This window comes from Hypanus sabinus, chromosome 26 (assembly GCF_030144855.1).
Source record: "Hypanus sabinus isolate sHypSab1 chromosome 26, sHypSab1.hap1, whole genome shotgun sequence".
In the NCBI taxonomy this organism is placed as follows: Eukaryota; Metazoa; Chordata; class Chondrichthyes; order Myliobatiformes; family Dasyatidae; genus Hypanus; species Hypanus sabinus.
Window position 1 is genome coordinate 33,735,220 of NC_082731.1, and position 12,746 is coordinate 33,747,965.

The 12,746-nt window shown below is 48.8% G+C and overlaps 1 protein-coding gene across 1 annotated transcript in view; it reads right to left on the minus strand.

Moving 5' to 3' along the window:
• The window catches only part of spred3 (sprouty related EVH1 domain containing 3), a 115,494-nt gene that overhangs the window by 40,613 nt on the left and 62,135 nt on the right, over positions 1-12,746 (minus strand). Inside the window, exon 3 of the mRNA XM_059951314.1 lies at positions 4,409-4,577. Coding sequence (XP_059807297.1) covers positions 4,409-4,577 — 169 coding nt within the window. The remainder of the gene's footprint in view (positions 1-4,408; positions 4,578-12,746) is intronic.

Sequence of the window (12,746 nt, forward strand, 5' to 3'; positions counted from 1 at the left end):
ACAATGTCACCTATCGTTGTATCACCTGCAAACTTATTTATTCACCCATCTGCATTTTCATCCTTAATAGTGGGGGGTGGTAATGGGGACAAGCTCCCACTACCTATTAAATTCTCCCTGCACCTCAAGTAGTCTCTGACAACCAAGTCCAGCTCCCGGCCTTCACGTGTGGCTTAGCTACTAAGCCTGGCAGAACTGTTTCTACCGACAGGAGAAGGGGCAAAGTCGGGTTACTGGGGTCTTAAAACCAGTCATTTTGGGCAGACGGGGCTCGTCAGCTGTGTTGGCAGCTCATCTAGGAGAAGGAAAGCTGATCTCAAATCTCCACTGTCTTGCAGCCATACCCACTCATGGGGAAGGCTTTAGGAGTAAACTCTGAGGACAAATCCGGAGCTGGAGTCCCCGAGGAAGTCCTACGTTGAGTTCAACGCTGACCGGCAACTCCTGCGACGCTGCTGGTATCAGACTGTATCGGTCTCTGCAGTTCCTTTGGGTTCGTCAGATGCGTGGAGAGAGGGGGAGCTTGCTGCTTGCTCTCCATATCGTACAGCCCAGGCTTGAGTATCGAGACAGCAAGGACACAACATCCATGGGTGACCCTGATCGATGGGGGCCTCACATTTTCATCCGGATCACTTGCTAGGCATCTCACAAGCGACAGAGGTCTCAGTATCGATCCCTGCAGCAAATCACCAGTCACGGACCTCCGGCCAAAATAAGTCCAGCGACCACTTCCTTCTGTCTTCTGTGGGTAAGCCATTTCTGGATCCAAACGGGCACGTCACCGTGCATCCCTTGCACCTTCATCTTCTGGACGAGATTCTTATGAGAGACTTTGCCCAATGTCTTACTAACATCCACAGCTCTACCTTCATCAATCATCGTCACAGCCTCCTTGAAAAGCTCCACCAAGTCAGCGAGACACGACTTGCCCTCCAGAAAGCTACGCTGACTGTCCCCAATTAGGCCATAGTTTTCCAAATGCTCATAAACTCTATCCAGAGGGCACGCACTGAAGGTGAGAGGGGGTAGGTTCAACGGGGGGTGTGAGGGGTAAGTTTTTTTATTCAGAGAGTGCTGGATGCCTGGAATGCGTTGCCTGGTGTGGTGGTGGAGGCAAATACATTAGAGGCTTTTAAGAGACATTTAGATGAATGTGAGGAAGATGGAGGGACACAGAGATTGTGCAGGTAGGAGGGGTTAGTTTTTGATTTACTTTTTAATTGGTTCAGCATAACATTGTGGGCTGAGGGGCCTGTTCCTGTGCTGGACTGTCTAACGTTCTAACAATCCTGTCCAAAAGCTTCCCTACCGCTGACATGAGATCCACTGGCCTATCGTTTCCATTCAGTATTTCCCTCCTCGAATAATGGAACAGCATTACCTACCTCTGGCATCTCGCCGGTAGCTATATGGGACAGAAAGATCAACACACACAACATGATGACCTTGTTTAAGGTCCCAGCAATCTCACCCTTTGCCATTTTCAATAATTAGGTATACATTCCATTAGGCTTCGGGGCTTATTCACCTTAGAGCTGTTTAAGAGACCCAGTGCGACCTTCTTTACAACGAGATCTAGGTGATCTAGTCACTGAAAGCAAGCATGCAGGTACAGCAGGCAGTGAAGAAAGCTAATGGCATGCTAGCCTTTATATCAAGAGGAATTGAGTATAGGAGTAAAGAAGTCCTTCTGCAGCTGTACAGGGCCCTGGTGAGACCACACCTGGAGTATTGTGTGCAGTTTTGGGCTCCAAATTTGAGAAAGGACATTCTTGCTATTGAGGGAGTGCAGCGGAGGTTTCACGAGGTTAATTCCCGGAATGGCAGGACTGTCATATGTTGAAAGATTGGAGCGACTGGGCTTGTAAACACTGGAATTTAGAAGGATGAGAGGTGATCTAATTGAAAGATTATTAAAGGATTGGACACGCTGGAGGCAGGAAGCATGTTCCCGCTGATGGGTGAGTCCAGAACTAGAGGGCACAGTTTAAGAATAAGGGGTAGGCCATTTAGAACAGAGATGTGGAAAAACTTACTCACCCAGAGAGTGGTGGATGTGTGGAATGCTCTGCCCCAGAAGGCAGTGGAGGCTAAGTCTCTGGATGCATTCAAGAGAGAGAGCTCGATAGAGCTCTTATAGATAGCGGGGTCAAGGGATATGGGGAGAGGGCAGGAACGGGGTACTGATTGTGTATGATCAGCCATGATCACAGTGAATGGTGATGCTGGCTAGAAGGGCCGAATGGCCCACTCCTGCACCTACTGTCTATTTATCTCAAGACACCCTTGCACAGTGGCATGCTGCTCTCTGACCTCACCATCCTCCACTCCCTCTCCTTGGTAAATACTGATGCAACGTTCTCATTTGGGGCCTTGCTCACATCCTCCATTTCCAAGCACATATTCCTTCTGTCTTATCCTTGAGTGGTGCTACTTGCTCCCTAGAGATCCCCTTGCTCTTGATGAACGTATTGAACGCCCAGGATACTCTTTAATCCTACTTGCCAAGGAATTTCTTAAATTCCCTCAAGAGTTCGTTCCTAGCTTCTCCGTCATCCTCAAGGGCTCCATTTGATTTTAGCTTCCTGAACCATACACATGACCTTCGGCCCATCTAGTCCACTCCAAAACCATTTCATCTGCCTACTCCCATCCTGACTATAGCCCTCTGTACCCTTACCATCCATGTGCTTATCCAAACTTCTCTTAAACGTTGAAATCGACCTCACGTACACCACTTGTGCTGGCAGCTTGTCTCCCTAATGTCGTTACCTTCATGTTCCCCTTAAACATTTCACCTTTTACCTTTAACCTCTGGTTATATTCCCACCCAACCTCAGTGGAAAAAGCCTGCTTGCATTTACCCTATCTAGACCCCTCATAATTGATGTAGTCATAAAGAAGGCAAGACAGCGGCTATACTTTATTAGGAGTTTGAAGCGATTTGGTATGTCAACAATACACTCAAAAACTTCTATAGTTGTACTGTGGAGAGCATTCTGACAGGCTGCATCACTGTCTGGTATGGAGGGGCTACTGCACAGGACTGAAAGAAACTGCAGAGGGTTGTAAATCTGGTCAGCTCCATCTTGGGCACTAGCCTACAAAGTACCCAGGACATCTTCAGGGAGCGGTGTCTCAGAAAGGCAGCGTCCATCATTAAGGTCCTCCAGTGCCCTTTTCTCACTGTTACCATCAGGAAGGAGGTACAGGAGTCTGAAGGCACACACTCAGTGATTCAGGAACAGCTTCTTCCCCCTACCATCCGGTTCCTAAATGGACGTTGAAGCTTTGGACACTACCTCCTTTATTTTAATATACAGTATTTCTATTTTTTTGCACATTTTTTAATAATCTATTCAATATACCTAATTGAGTTACTTGTTTATTTATTATTGTTTTATTTTATTATTATTTTTCTCTCTCTCTCTCTCTCTGCTAGATTATGTATTGCATTGAATTGCTGTTGTTAACAAATTTCACATCCCATGCCGGTGATAATAACCCTGATTCTGATTTTGTACAGCTCTATCAAATTTCCTCTCAACCTTATGTTCTAAGGAATAAAGTTCAAACCTTTTCAATCTTTTCTCATAACTTGGGTCCTCAGCAACACCACCTCAATATCTTTTCCCTCTCTTTTGCACTACTTATTTAACTTAAATTTCTTTTATACTTCTTATTGAAATTTATAGTTTTTATTATCATATATTGCAATGCAGTCCTGCTACAAAAGCAAAAACAAACACCATATGGTAAAGCCCTCCCGACCATTGAGCACATCTACATGAAACACTGTCGAAGGAAAGCAGCACCCATCATCCTCACCACTCAGGCCGCGCTCTCTTCTCGCTGCTGCCAACAGGTAGAAGGTACAAGAGCCTGAAGACTTGTACACCAGGTTCAAGAACAGTTACTTCCCCTCAAACATCAGGCTCTTGCACAAAAGGGATAACTACACTCACTTGCCCATCTACTGAGAAGTTCCCAAAACCAATTATCTCACTTTAAGGATTCATTATCTTGTTATTTCATGTTCTCGTTATTTCTATTTGCAGTTGCACAGTTTGTTGTCTTCTGCACTCTGGTTGATCTTTCACTGATCCTGTTATAGTTACTATTCTATAGATTTGCTGAGTATGCCCACAGGCAAATGAATCTCAGGGTTGTATATGGCGATATGTCTGTACTTAGATAAAATTTACTTTGAACTTTACTCTGAAATATTTACTTTCTTGAACTTTGATTCTGATATTCTGGGTGGACTGTTTTTCATTGTTCAGCAGATTAACCTGTGGGGCACTCAACTGCAGGAAGCCAGCGCCTACTCCTAAAGTTGTGGAGACACACAGCTGGGGACCAGCCCCCTGGCCCGCCGAGTACATGCCCAGAACCCAGCACCTACCTTCGGCCAGTTCCTCGATGGCGCTCTCAACGCTCCTCTCAAAGCTGACTGCATCGGCGGGGCTCTGGAACGTGAGGCCGAATTTGTCCTCGTCCACTTTCCAGTGGTGGAAGATGGGGTTCACCTTGTTGTAGACAAGGTCCCTCCTGAGGCGGCATTCCAGGATCACCTGCACGGGAAGGAAACAGCGAGGACAGGAGGCCCGTCTCAGTCAGTCCTCTCAAACCTCAGTAGAGCGAAGCCGTGCCTGGGAATTGGGCGTGTCGGGGGTTCCAACTCTGCCCTCGCCGAAATACGCACGCCGTTGGGGAAGCACCCGTTCTGCTGTTGGGTTCATTTCTGGTCAGTCGCGTTCTCCGCCTCAAGAAATGGAGGAAGGTGGAAAATGGTGAGTGCAGGGAAGAGCTGGATTTGGGGGTGGGGGACAAGGGTGTTGGAACTGTTTACTCAGGACACTTTTCTGTTCTTCTCCCCATCGTCCACACCTGCCCTCATCTCCTTCTGGTGCCCGCCGCTCACCCTTCCCTTTCTCCCATGGTCCACTCTCCTCCCCTATCGGACTCATAGAAATATAGAAAACCTACAGCACAATACAGCCCCTTTGGCCCACAAAGTTGTGCCGAACATGTCCTTACCTTAAAAATTACTAGGCTGACCTATAGCCCAATATTTTTCCAAGCTCCATGTACCTATCTAAAAGCCTCTTAAAAGACCCTATCGTATCCGCCTCCACCACCGTTGCCGGCAGCCCATTCCACACACTCACCACTCTCTGAGTAAAAAAACTTACCCCTGACATCTCCTCTGTACCTACTCCCCAGCACCTTAAACCTGTGTCCTCTTGTGGCAACCATTTCAGCCCTGGCAAAAAGCCTCTGACTATCCACACGATCAATGCCTCTCATCATCTTGTACACCTCTATCAGGTCACCTCTCATCCTCCGTCACTCCAAGGAGAAAAGGCCGAGTTCACTCAACCTATTCTCATAAGGCACGCTCCCCAATCCAGGCAACATCCTTGTAAATCTCCTCTGCACCCTTTCTATGGCTTCCACATCCTTCCTGTAGTGAGTCGACCAGAACTGAGCACAGTACTCCAAGTGGGGTCTGACCAGGGTCCTATATAGCTACAACATTACCTCTCAGCTCCTAAATTCAATTCCATGATTGATGAAGGCCAATGCACCATATGCTTTCTTAACCACAGAGTCAACCTGCTCAGCTGTTTTGAGTGTCCTGTGGACTCGGACCCCATTATCCCTCTGATCCTTCACACTGCCAAGAGTCTTACTATTAATAAGACTCCTCCTTCTTCAGCCCTTTTCCAACCTATCACTTCCCAGCTTCTTCATTCCCCCCTCACCTGGTTCCACCTATCACTCGCCAGCTTGTACCCCCTCCCTTCTCCCTGTCTTCTTATTCTGGCTTCTTCCCTTTTCCTTTCCAGTCCTGACGAAGGCTCCCGGCCCGACACTTCGACTGTTTGTTCCTTTCCACAGATGCTGCCCAACCTGCCAAGTCCCTCCAGAATTTTTGCGTGTGTTTCTCCGGATTTCCAGCATCTGCAGAGTCTTTTGGGTTTGTGATTTTTGTCTCCCCATTATGCTGTTCAAACAGCTGATTCGTCTCTTAACCACCACTGTTTTATCATTTCCTGCCAGAGTCACCTTATGTACAGACACTCCTGTGCCTAGCGTCATGCAATCAATCTATGTATATAAGCTATCTTATGTAGTTATATTTATTGTGTTCTTTATCTTATTGTGTTTTTTTTGTGCTGCATTTGATCCGGAGCGACAATTATTTCATTCTCCTTGTGTACTGGAAATGACATGAATCAATCTTGTGTTACGGTACGCACTGGACCGCGCGAGCCTCCAGGGTCCAGACGCTCCGATCCTCCGGAGAATGGATAGCTGGCGCGGTCCCTTTAAAGATTCCGGCCCGCTCCGCCAAGTTTTCGTGCCAAGCTGTGGATTTTTAATAAGGAGCATCTGGACCCGGGTTTGTGGCTCAGCTGTCAGCTCAGCTTGGGTTCAGTTGGTGACTGCGTTCAGGACTTTTGTCTCACTCGGGTTCTCGTCTAGAGTCTAGTCAAGAACGCTGTTCTCGTGTCAGTCTCAAAATTGTGCCTCGATCTAGTCTCGGGTAGAAACATAGAACACAGAAAACCCACAGCACAATGCAGGCCCTTCGGCCCACAATGCTGTACTGGACAGGTACTTAATTTAGAAATGACTAGGGTCACCCATGACCCTCTATTTTTCTGAGCTCCAAGTGCCTGTCCAGGAGTCTCTTAAAAGACCCTTTCGTATCTGCCTCCACCACTGTTGCCGGCAGCCCATCCCACGCACTCACCACTCTCTGAGTAAAAAAACTTACCCCTGACATCTCCTCTGTACCTACTCCCCTGGGAAAAAGCGTCTGACTATCCATGCGCTCAATGCCCCTCATTATCTTGTACACCTCTATCAGGTCACCCTTCATCCTCCGCTGCTGCAAGGAGAAAAGGCCGAGTTCACTCAACCTATTCTCATAAGGCATGCTCCCCAATCCAGGCAACAAACTTGTAAATCTCCTCTGCACCCTTTCTATGGCTTCCACATCCTTGAGTCCTCACCATCCTTGCCTAGGCCGCTGGTCGCATCTTGAGTCGTGAATTTCAACTGGCACTTGGGAAAAATTTCAAGTACTTGTCCAACGGAGGGCAGTCAAAGCTGGTTGTGAAACTCGGACCCACGGGGAGAGCAGGGCAGGGGGTCAGACGAAGGACAGGTGAGGGAGAGACCATGGGGAACGGAGTGGTAACGGGATGGCGAAATAATAGGGGTTCAGGGAGACGGGGGAATGGTGACCTGGTAGGTGACCGGGATGAGGAGGGGCAATAAAGGCACTGCGTCACAGAGCACAGAAACAGGCCACTCGGCCTAACTCATCCATGCTGGCCAAGGGGCCTTACTCACTGAGTCCCATTTGCCTGTATTTGGCCTTTTAACCTCTCCCCTCCATGAATATGTCCCAATGCCTTTGAAGTTTAGTAACTGCTCCCATCTCTCCTATTTTCTCTATCAGCTTCTTCGACACACACACACTCTCTCTCTCTCTCTCTGTATGAAATAGTTGCATCTTCTGATGCCAAGACACATTGGGACTCATCACCAGCAACGTAACCTGGGCCCTCCAACCTCAGGGACTCTCTCCCAGGCGACCCAACTGGAGGTGATCAGGCCCTGGCTTGCGTCCCAGCAACATTGGTCCACGGGTCACACCTCTTGGTCCGTAGCCATTTATAGGCTCGCTCAGCAGTCCCTGTGATGGTCCTGGTGGCTCTTCTTCTTGCAGCCCCCATAGTGCCAAGGAGAGAGAAGGTTCTGTATGGCGAGCAGCCAGCGAAACCTTTTCGTCCGAGCCCTATAGGCTCGTATCGTGCCCTCCACCCCTGTCTCTGGCTCTGCTCTACCAACTCCTGGTATTTGTCCTTCTGACGCTCAAATGCCGCCTCAGTCTGGTCTTCCCAAGGCACTGTCGGTTTGACCATGAGGTTTCCGACAGCATGGCCAAGTCAGGCCTCAGTGATGATGATGATGAGTGAAGACAGGGAACTTTAATTCCTTGCTAAGATCGATTTCCAGTCAGATGCTGTGGTGATCAAGTCTGCTGGTGGTCCGGGCTGAGGCTGTGGTTGGTCTCCAGCTTTGACAAAGATTGTGGGCTTTCTGGGTTGGTGGATGTGCCTACTGTTGTTCATGACCAAGGAGACACTTTCTGCCTCTTCCTTCAGTGCCAGCGGTAGCATTGTTATCCCAGGGTTTTTGGGCAGCTCCAGGGTCCTTCCACCAGGCCTGAGAGGAAATGATGGTTCCTCACCTTTGCCCACAACCAAAGGGGTTCACCCTTCACATCTGTCCCCTTTCACCTTAAACCTGTGCACTCTAGTTTTAGTTGGCTCTACTCTGGAAAAGCAACTTTATTTATGCCCCTCATAAGACATAGGAGCAGAATTAGGCCATTCAGCCCATCGATTCCACTCCACCATTCCATCACGGCTGAACCCGGATCCCACTCGACTCCATTCACCTGCCTTTTCGCCAAATCCTTTGATGCCCTGACCGATCAGGAAACGATCAGCTTCCGCCTTAAATATATGCACAGACTCATGATTCTGTAAACATCGAAAAGCCTCCTTCTCACCTGGCTTACCTAGTTTCTCAAGCCCTCCTGTCCCTGAAATACCCCCACGAACATCTTCTGTACCTTCTCCAGCACAATGACATCCCTTTCCAGAGCGAGAACTGTACACCACGCTCCAAATATGGTCTCACCAATGTCTTATTGGTGTCAAGCAATGTCCCAACTCTCAACCCTAGTTGGGTGATCTTTCATTGATCCTGTAATAGTTACTATTCTATAGAACTGGTGAGTAGGCCCACAAGAAAATGTACTGGGTTTGGAGGTGGTGCAGAGGAGGCTCACCAGGTTTATTCCAGAATTCAGAAGAATGAGAGGAGATCTTACAGAAACATATAAAATTATGAAAGGGGTAGGTAATATAGAGGCAGGAATGTTGTTTCCACTGGTAGATGAGACTGGAACTAGGGGACAGGGCCTCAAGATCCGGGAGAGTAGATTTAGGATGGAGATGATGAGGAACTGCTTTTCACAGTGAGCAGTGAATCTGTGGAATTCTCTGCCCAATGAAGCAGTGGAGGCTACCTCAGTAAATATGTTTAAGACAAGGTTGGATAAATTTTTGCATAGTAGGGGAATTAAGGCAGGTCGGTGGAGATGAGTCCATGATCTTATTGAACGGCGGAGCAGGCTCGACGGGCCGGATGGCCGACTCCTGCTCCTGTTGCTTATGTTCTGATGTTTCTCAGGGTTGTATATGGTACTTCGAACTATTCATTGCCCCGACTGATAAAGACAAGCTTACCAGTTGGCTTTCTTCACCTGAGTCGCTAATATGGGATAAAAATAAAGATCTTTGTAAAGAGATATGGAAATTAGCATTAAAAATATTGTGAAATGCTTCAATGACAGGCCGAGGATTGTGTTGCGGGCAAGTGTCAGCAGGCTTCTGGCACCAATTGACGAGCTCTAGCCCGTCCGCCTTTGGAACGTGCGAAGGAGCCGGAGCGTCCAGAGGAAGCCCACGCGGTCACGGGGAGAACGGGCAGCGGCGGGAGTCAATCCCTGATCACTGACGGCTGGCACTGCGCCGGGTGGGGGGGCGATCGGGGCGGGGGAGGGGAGGAGATTGGGATGGAGAGAAGAGGCACAGAGGGCAACGGCGGATGGAGAGGCCGTGGGGGGGGGGGGGCGGAGGGAACGAGGAAGGGCCAAAAAGACCGGTGGGCTCCTTCAAATGCCAGGCTGGCATCGATTGGCGCCTCTGTAGCTTCAAGCTGGTTGACCGTAAGATCGCGAGACAGAGGAGCAAAATTAGGCAAATCGGCCTGTCGGGCCTGCTCCGCCATTCCATCATGGCCGATTTATTATCCCTCTCAACCCCATTCTCCTGCCTTCTCCCCGTAACCTTTGATGCCCTGACTGATCAACAACCTATCAACCTCTGCTTTGAATGACTTGGCCTCCACAACCATCTGCGGCACAGATTCCCCAGCCGCTGGCTGTATACCCTGTCCTTGTACTCTGAGGCTTCCTCTGGTACTTGACTCAGATGATATTGAACCCGATCCAAGGAACCGTGACAATATCAGGATTGACTTCCCTTTAGCTCATAGAACTGCCCGGCCTGGTGAATCGCAGAGAGGGTAGCTGCACACTGTGTCAATCCCACTAATGCCCCGCGTGAACCTGGTCTGGTAACGCCGACCTTCTGCTAACTAAGGAGACATCCAGCCAACTGCACCTTGAGCAACCTGAGTTGTAAGGCAAGATTGAACTGTTTATGATCGTATTCTTTAGAACGTAGAAGATTTAGGGGAGATTTGATAGAGGTGTACAAAATTATGAGGAGAACACAGGGTAAATTCGAGCAGGCTTTTTTTCCACTGAGGTAGGTGAGACTGCAGCCCGAGGTCGTGGGTTAAGGGTGAAAGGTGAGAAGTTTAAGGGGAATATGAGGGGAAACTTCTTTACTCAGAGAGTCAGGAGAGTGTGGAACAAGCTGCCAGTGTAAATTGTGCGTGTGAGCTCGATTTCAATGTTCGAGAAGTTTGGACCGGTACATGGATCGTAGGGGTATGGGGGCTACGGTCCCGGTGCAGGCAGTTTAAATGGCTTTAGCATTGACTAGATGGGCTGAAGGGCCTGTTTCTGGGCTGTACTTCTTCATGGTGCTGTGAGTTATTTCAGAGTCATGGAGTCCAACAGCACAGGAACAGGCCCATCGGCCCATCATGTTTGTGCTAACCCTCAGTAAACACTCATTTACTCTGATTCTCCTCTTAGTCGATTAATTCCTTCCAGTCACTGGGGGAAATTTACAGCTGCTTATCTTTAGTGGGGGGGGGGGGGAGGAGTGAGAACTGGAACACCTGGAGGAAAGCTGCGTGGTCACAGGGAGAGCATTGAAACTCCACCTAGTCAGCGCCCAAAAGGTCAAGCTCAAACTTGGGTCACCAGGGCTGTGAGGAAGTGGCTCCCCTCCCTGCACCACCCTTACTCCCTCACGGGCACCTACCACCCTAACCGCTCGTCCCTTTCACAGCGCAAACCCTTTACAAATACGTGGCAGGCTACGCTGATGACACCTCCCAAACCCACAGCTTAAAACCACCCCCCTCTCCCCCGACCCTGAAAAACACATGGGCAGCAGGTAGAGGGGAGCACAACCACCCACATGGTCCCCTCCTGGTCATCCACATTCTTGGAAATGTATCACCAGTCCTTCAACGTCCCTGGGTCGAGATCCCCAACAGCATTCAAAGTCAAATTTGTTATCATATTACCTTCTGTGTTACCATATACTACCTTGAGATTAATTTTCTTGCAGGCATTGACAGGAAAATCAAGACATACAAGAGAACACACACACAAAATGCTGGAGGGACTCAGCAGGCCAGGCAGCATCTACAGAAAAGAGTGAACAGTCGATGTGTCGGGCCGGCCCGGATTCACCTATCACCTTCCAACTAGCCTCTTTCCCCCCCCCCCCCCCACCTTTTTGATTCTGGCGTCTTCCCCCTTCCCTCTCAGCCCTGAAGAAGGGTCTCGGCCCGAAACGTTGACTGTTCATTCATTTCCGAAAAATGCTGCCTGGCCTGCTGAGCTCCTCCAGGTGTGTGTGTGTGTGTGTGTGTGTGTGTGTGTGTGTGTGTTGCGTTGCGTTGCGTTGCGTTGCTCTGGATTTCCTGCATTTGCAGACTTTCTCTTGTTTGCGGTTAAGAAATCCGTAAGAGCTTATGAAAAACTATAAATATATAAAAGGCTGATGACCAACGGGCAAAGAAATAGTGCAAATTAAAAATAATAATGCTATGATCATGAGTTGTAAAGAGTTTACAACTTACGATGATGTAATAGTTAGCATAACGCTGACCTGGGGTTCAGTTCTGCCGCTGTCTGACAAGAGCTTGTACGTTTTTCCTGTGGGTTTCTTCCGGGTGCTCTCGTTTCCTCCCACATCCCAAACACGTATACAGTACCGTGGAGAAGCCTTTGGCACATATATATTGTCAGGGGTCTAAAACTTTGCAACACACACAAACTGCTGGAGGAACTCAGCAGGCCAGGCAGCGTCTATAGAGAAGCAAAAGTGGTCAATGTTTTGGCCAAGACCCTTCATCAGGACTGGAACATTTCTTTCTTATTTTCAGGGTCTTGGCCCGAAATGTCAACCGTTCACTCTTTTCCATGGATGCTGCCTGACCCGCTGAAGTTCCTCCAGCACTTTGAGTGTTCTGCTCGGATTTCCACTATCTGCAGTTTTGCCCGTGCTTGTGCTTAAGACTTTTGCACGGTACTGTAGTAATTTTATGTATTGCACTGTATTGCTACCACAAAATAAAGACAAATTCTGTGACGTATGGAGTGATGATAAACCTGATTCTGATACGGGTCTCTACTGTGGACTGAGAGTGGGAAGGGGGCAGGGAGAGGGGAATCACGGTTGGGAAAAGGGGAGGGAGCGGAAATCAACAGAGAGACCAATGATCAATAATCAATTGTCTCAATTGACCAATGATCAATTGTCTGCACCCGTCCCACCACCGCGCCCCCCGGCCCCTGACATTCCTTCTCTGCCACCTCCTGCGGCATTCCACCCTCGCCATTACCGACCTCCTTTGCTCCCGCCAGATCTACAAACTCGCTCTCCGCTCCACGTTGACAGTACAGTATTACGCTAAAGTCTTAGGCACCCGAGCTATATACA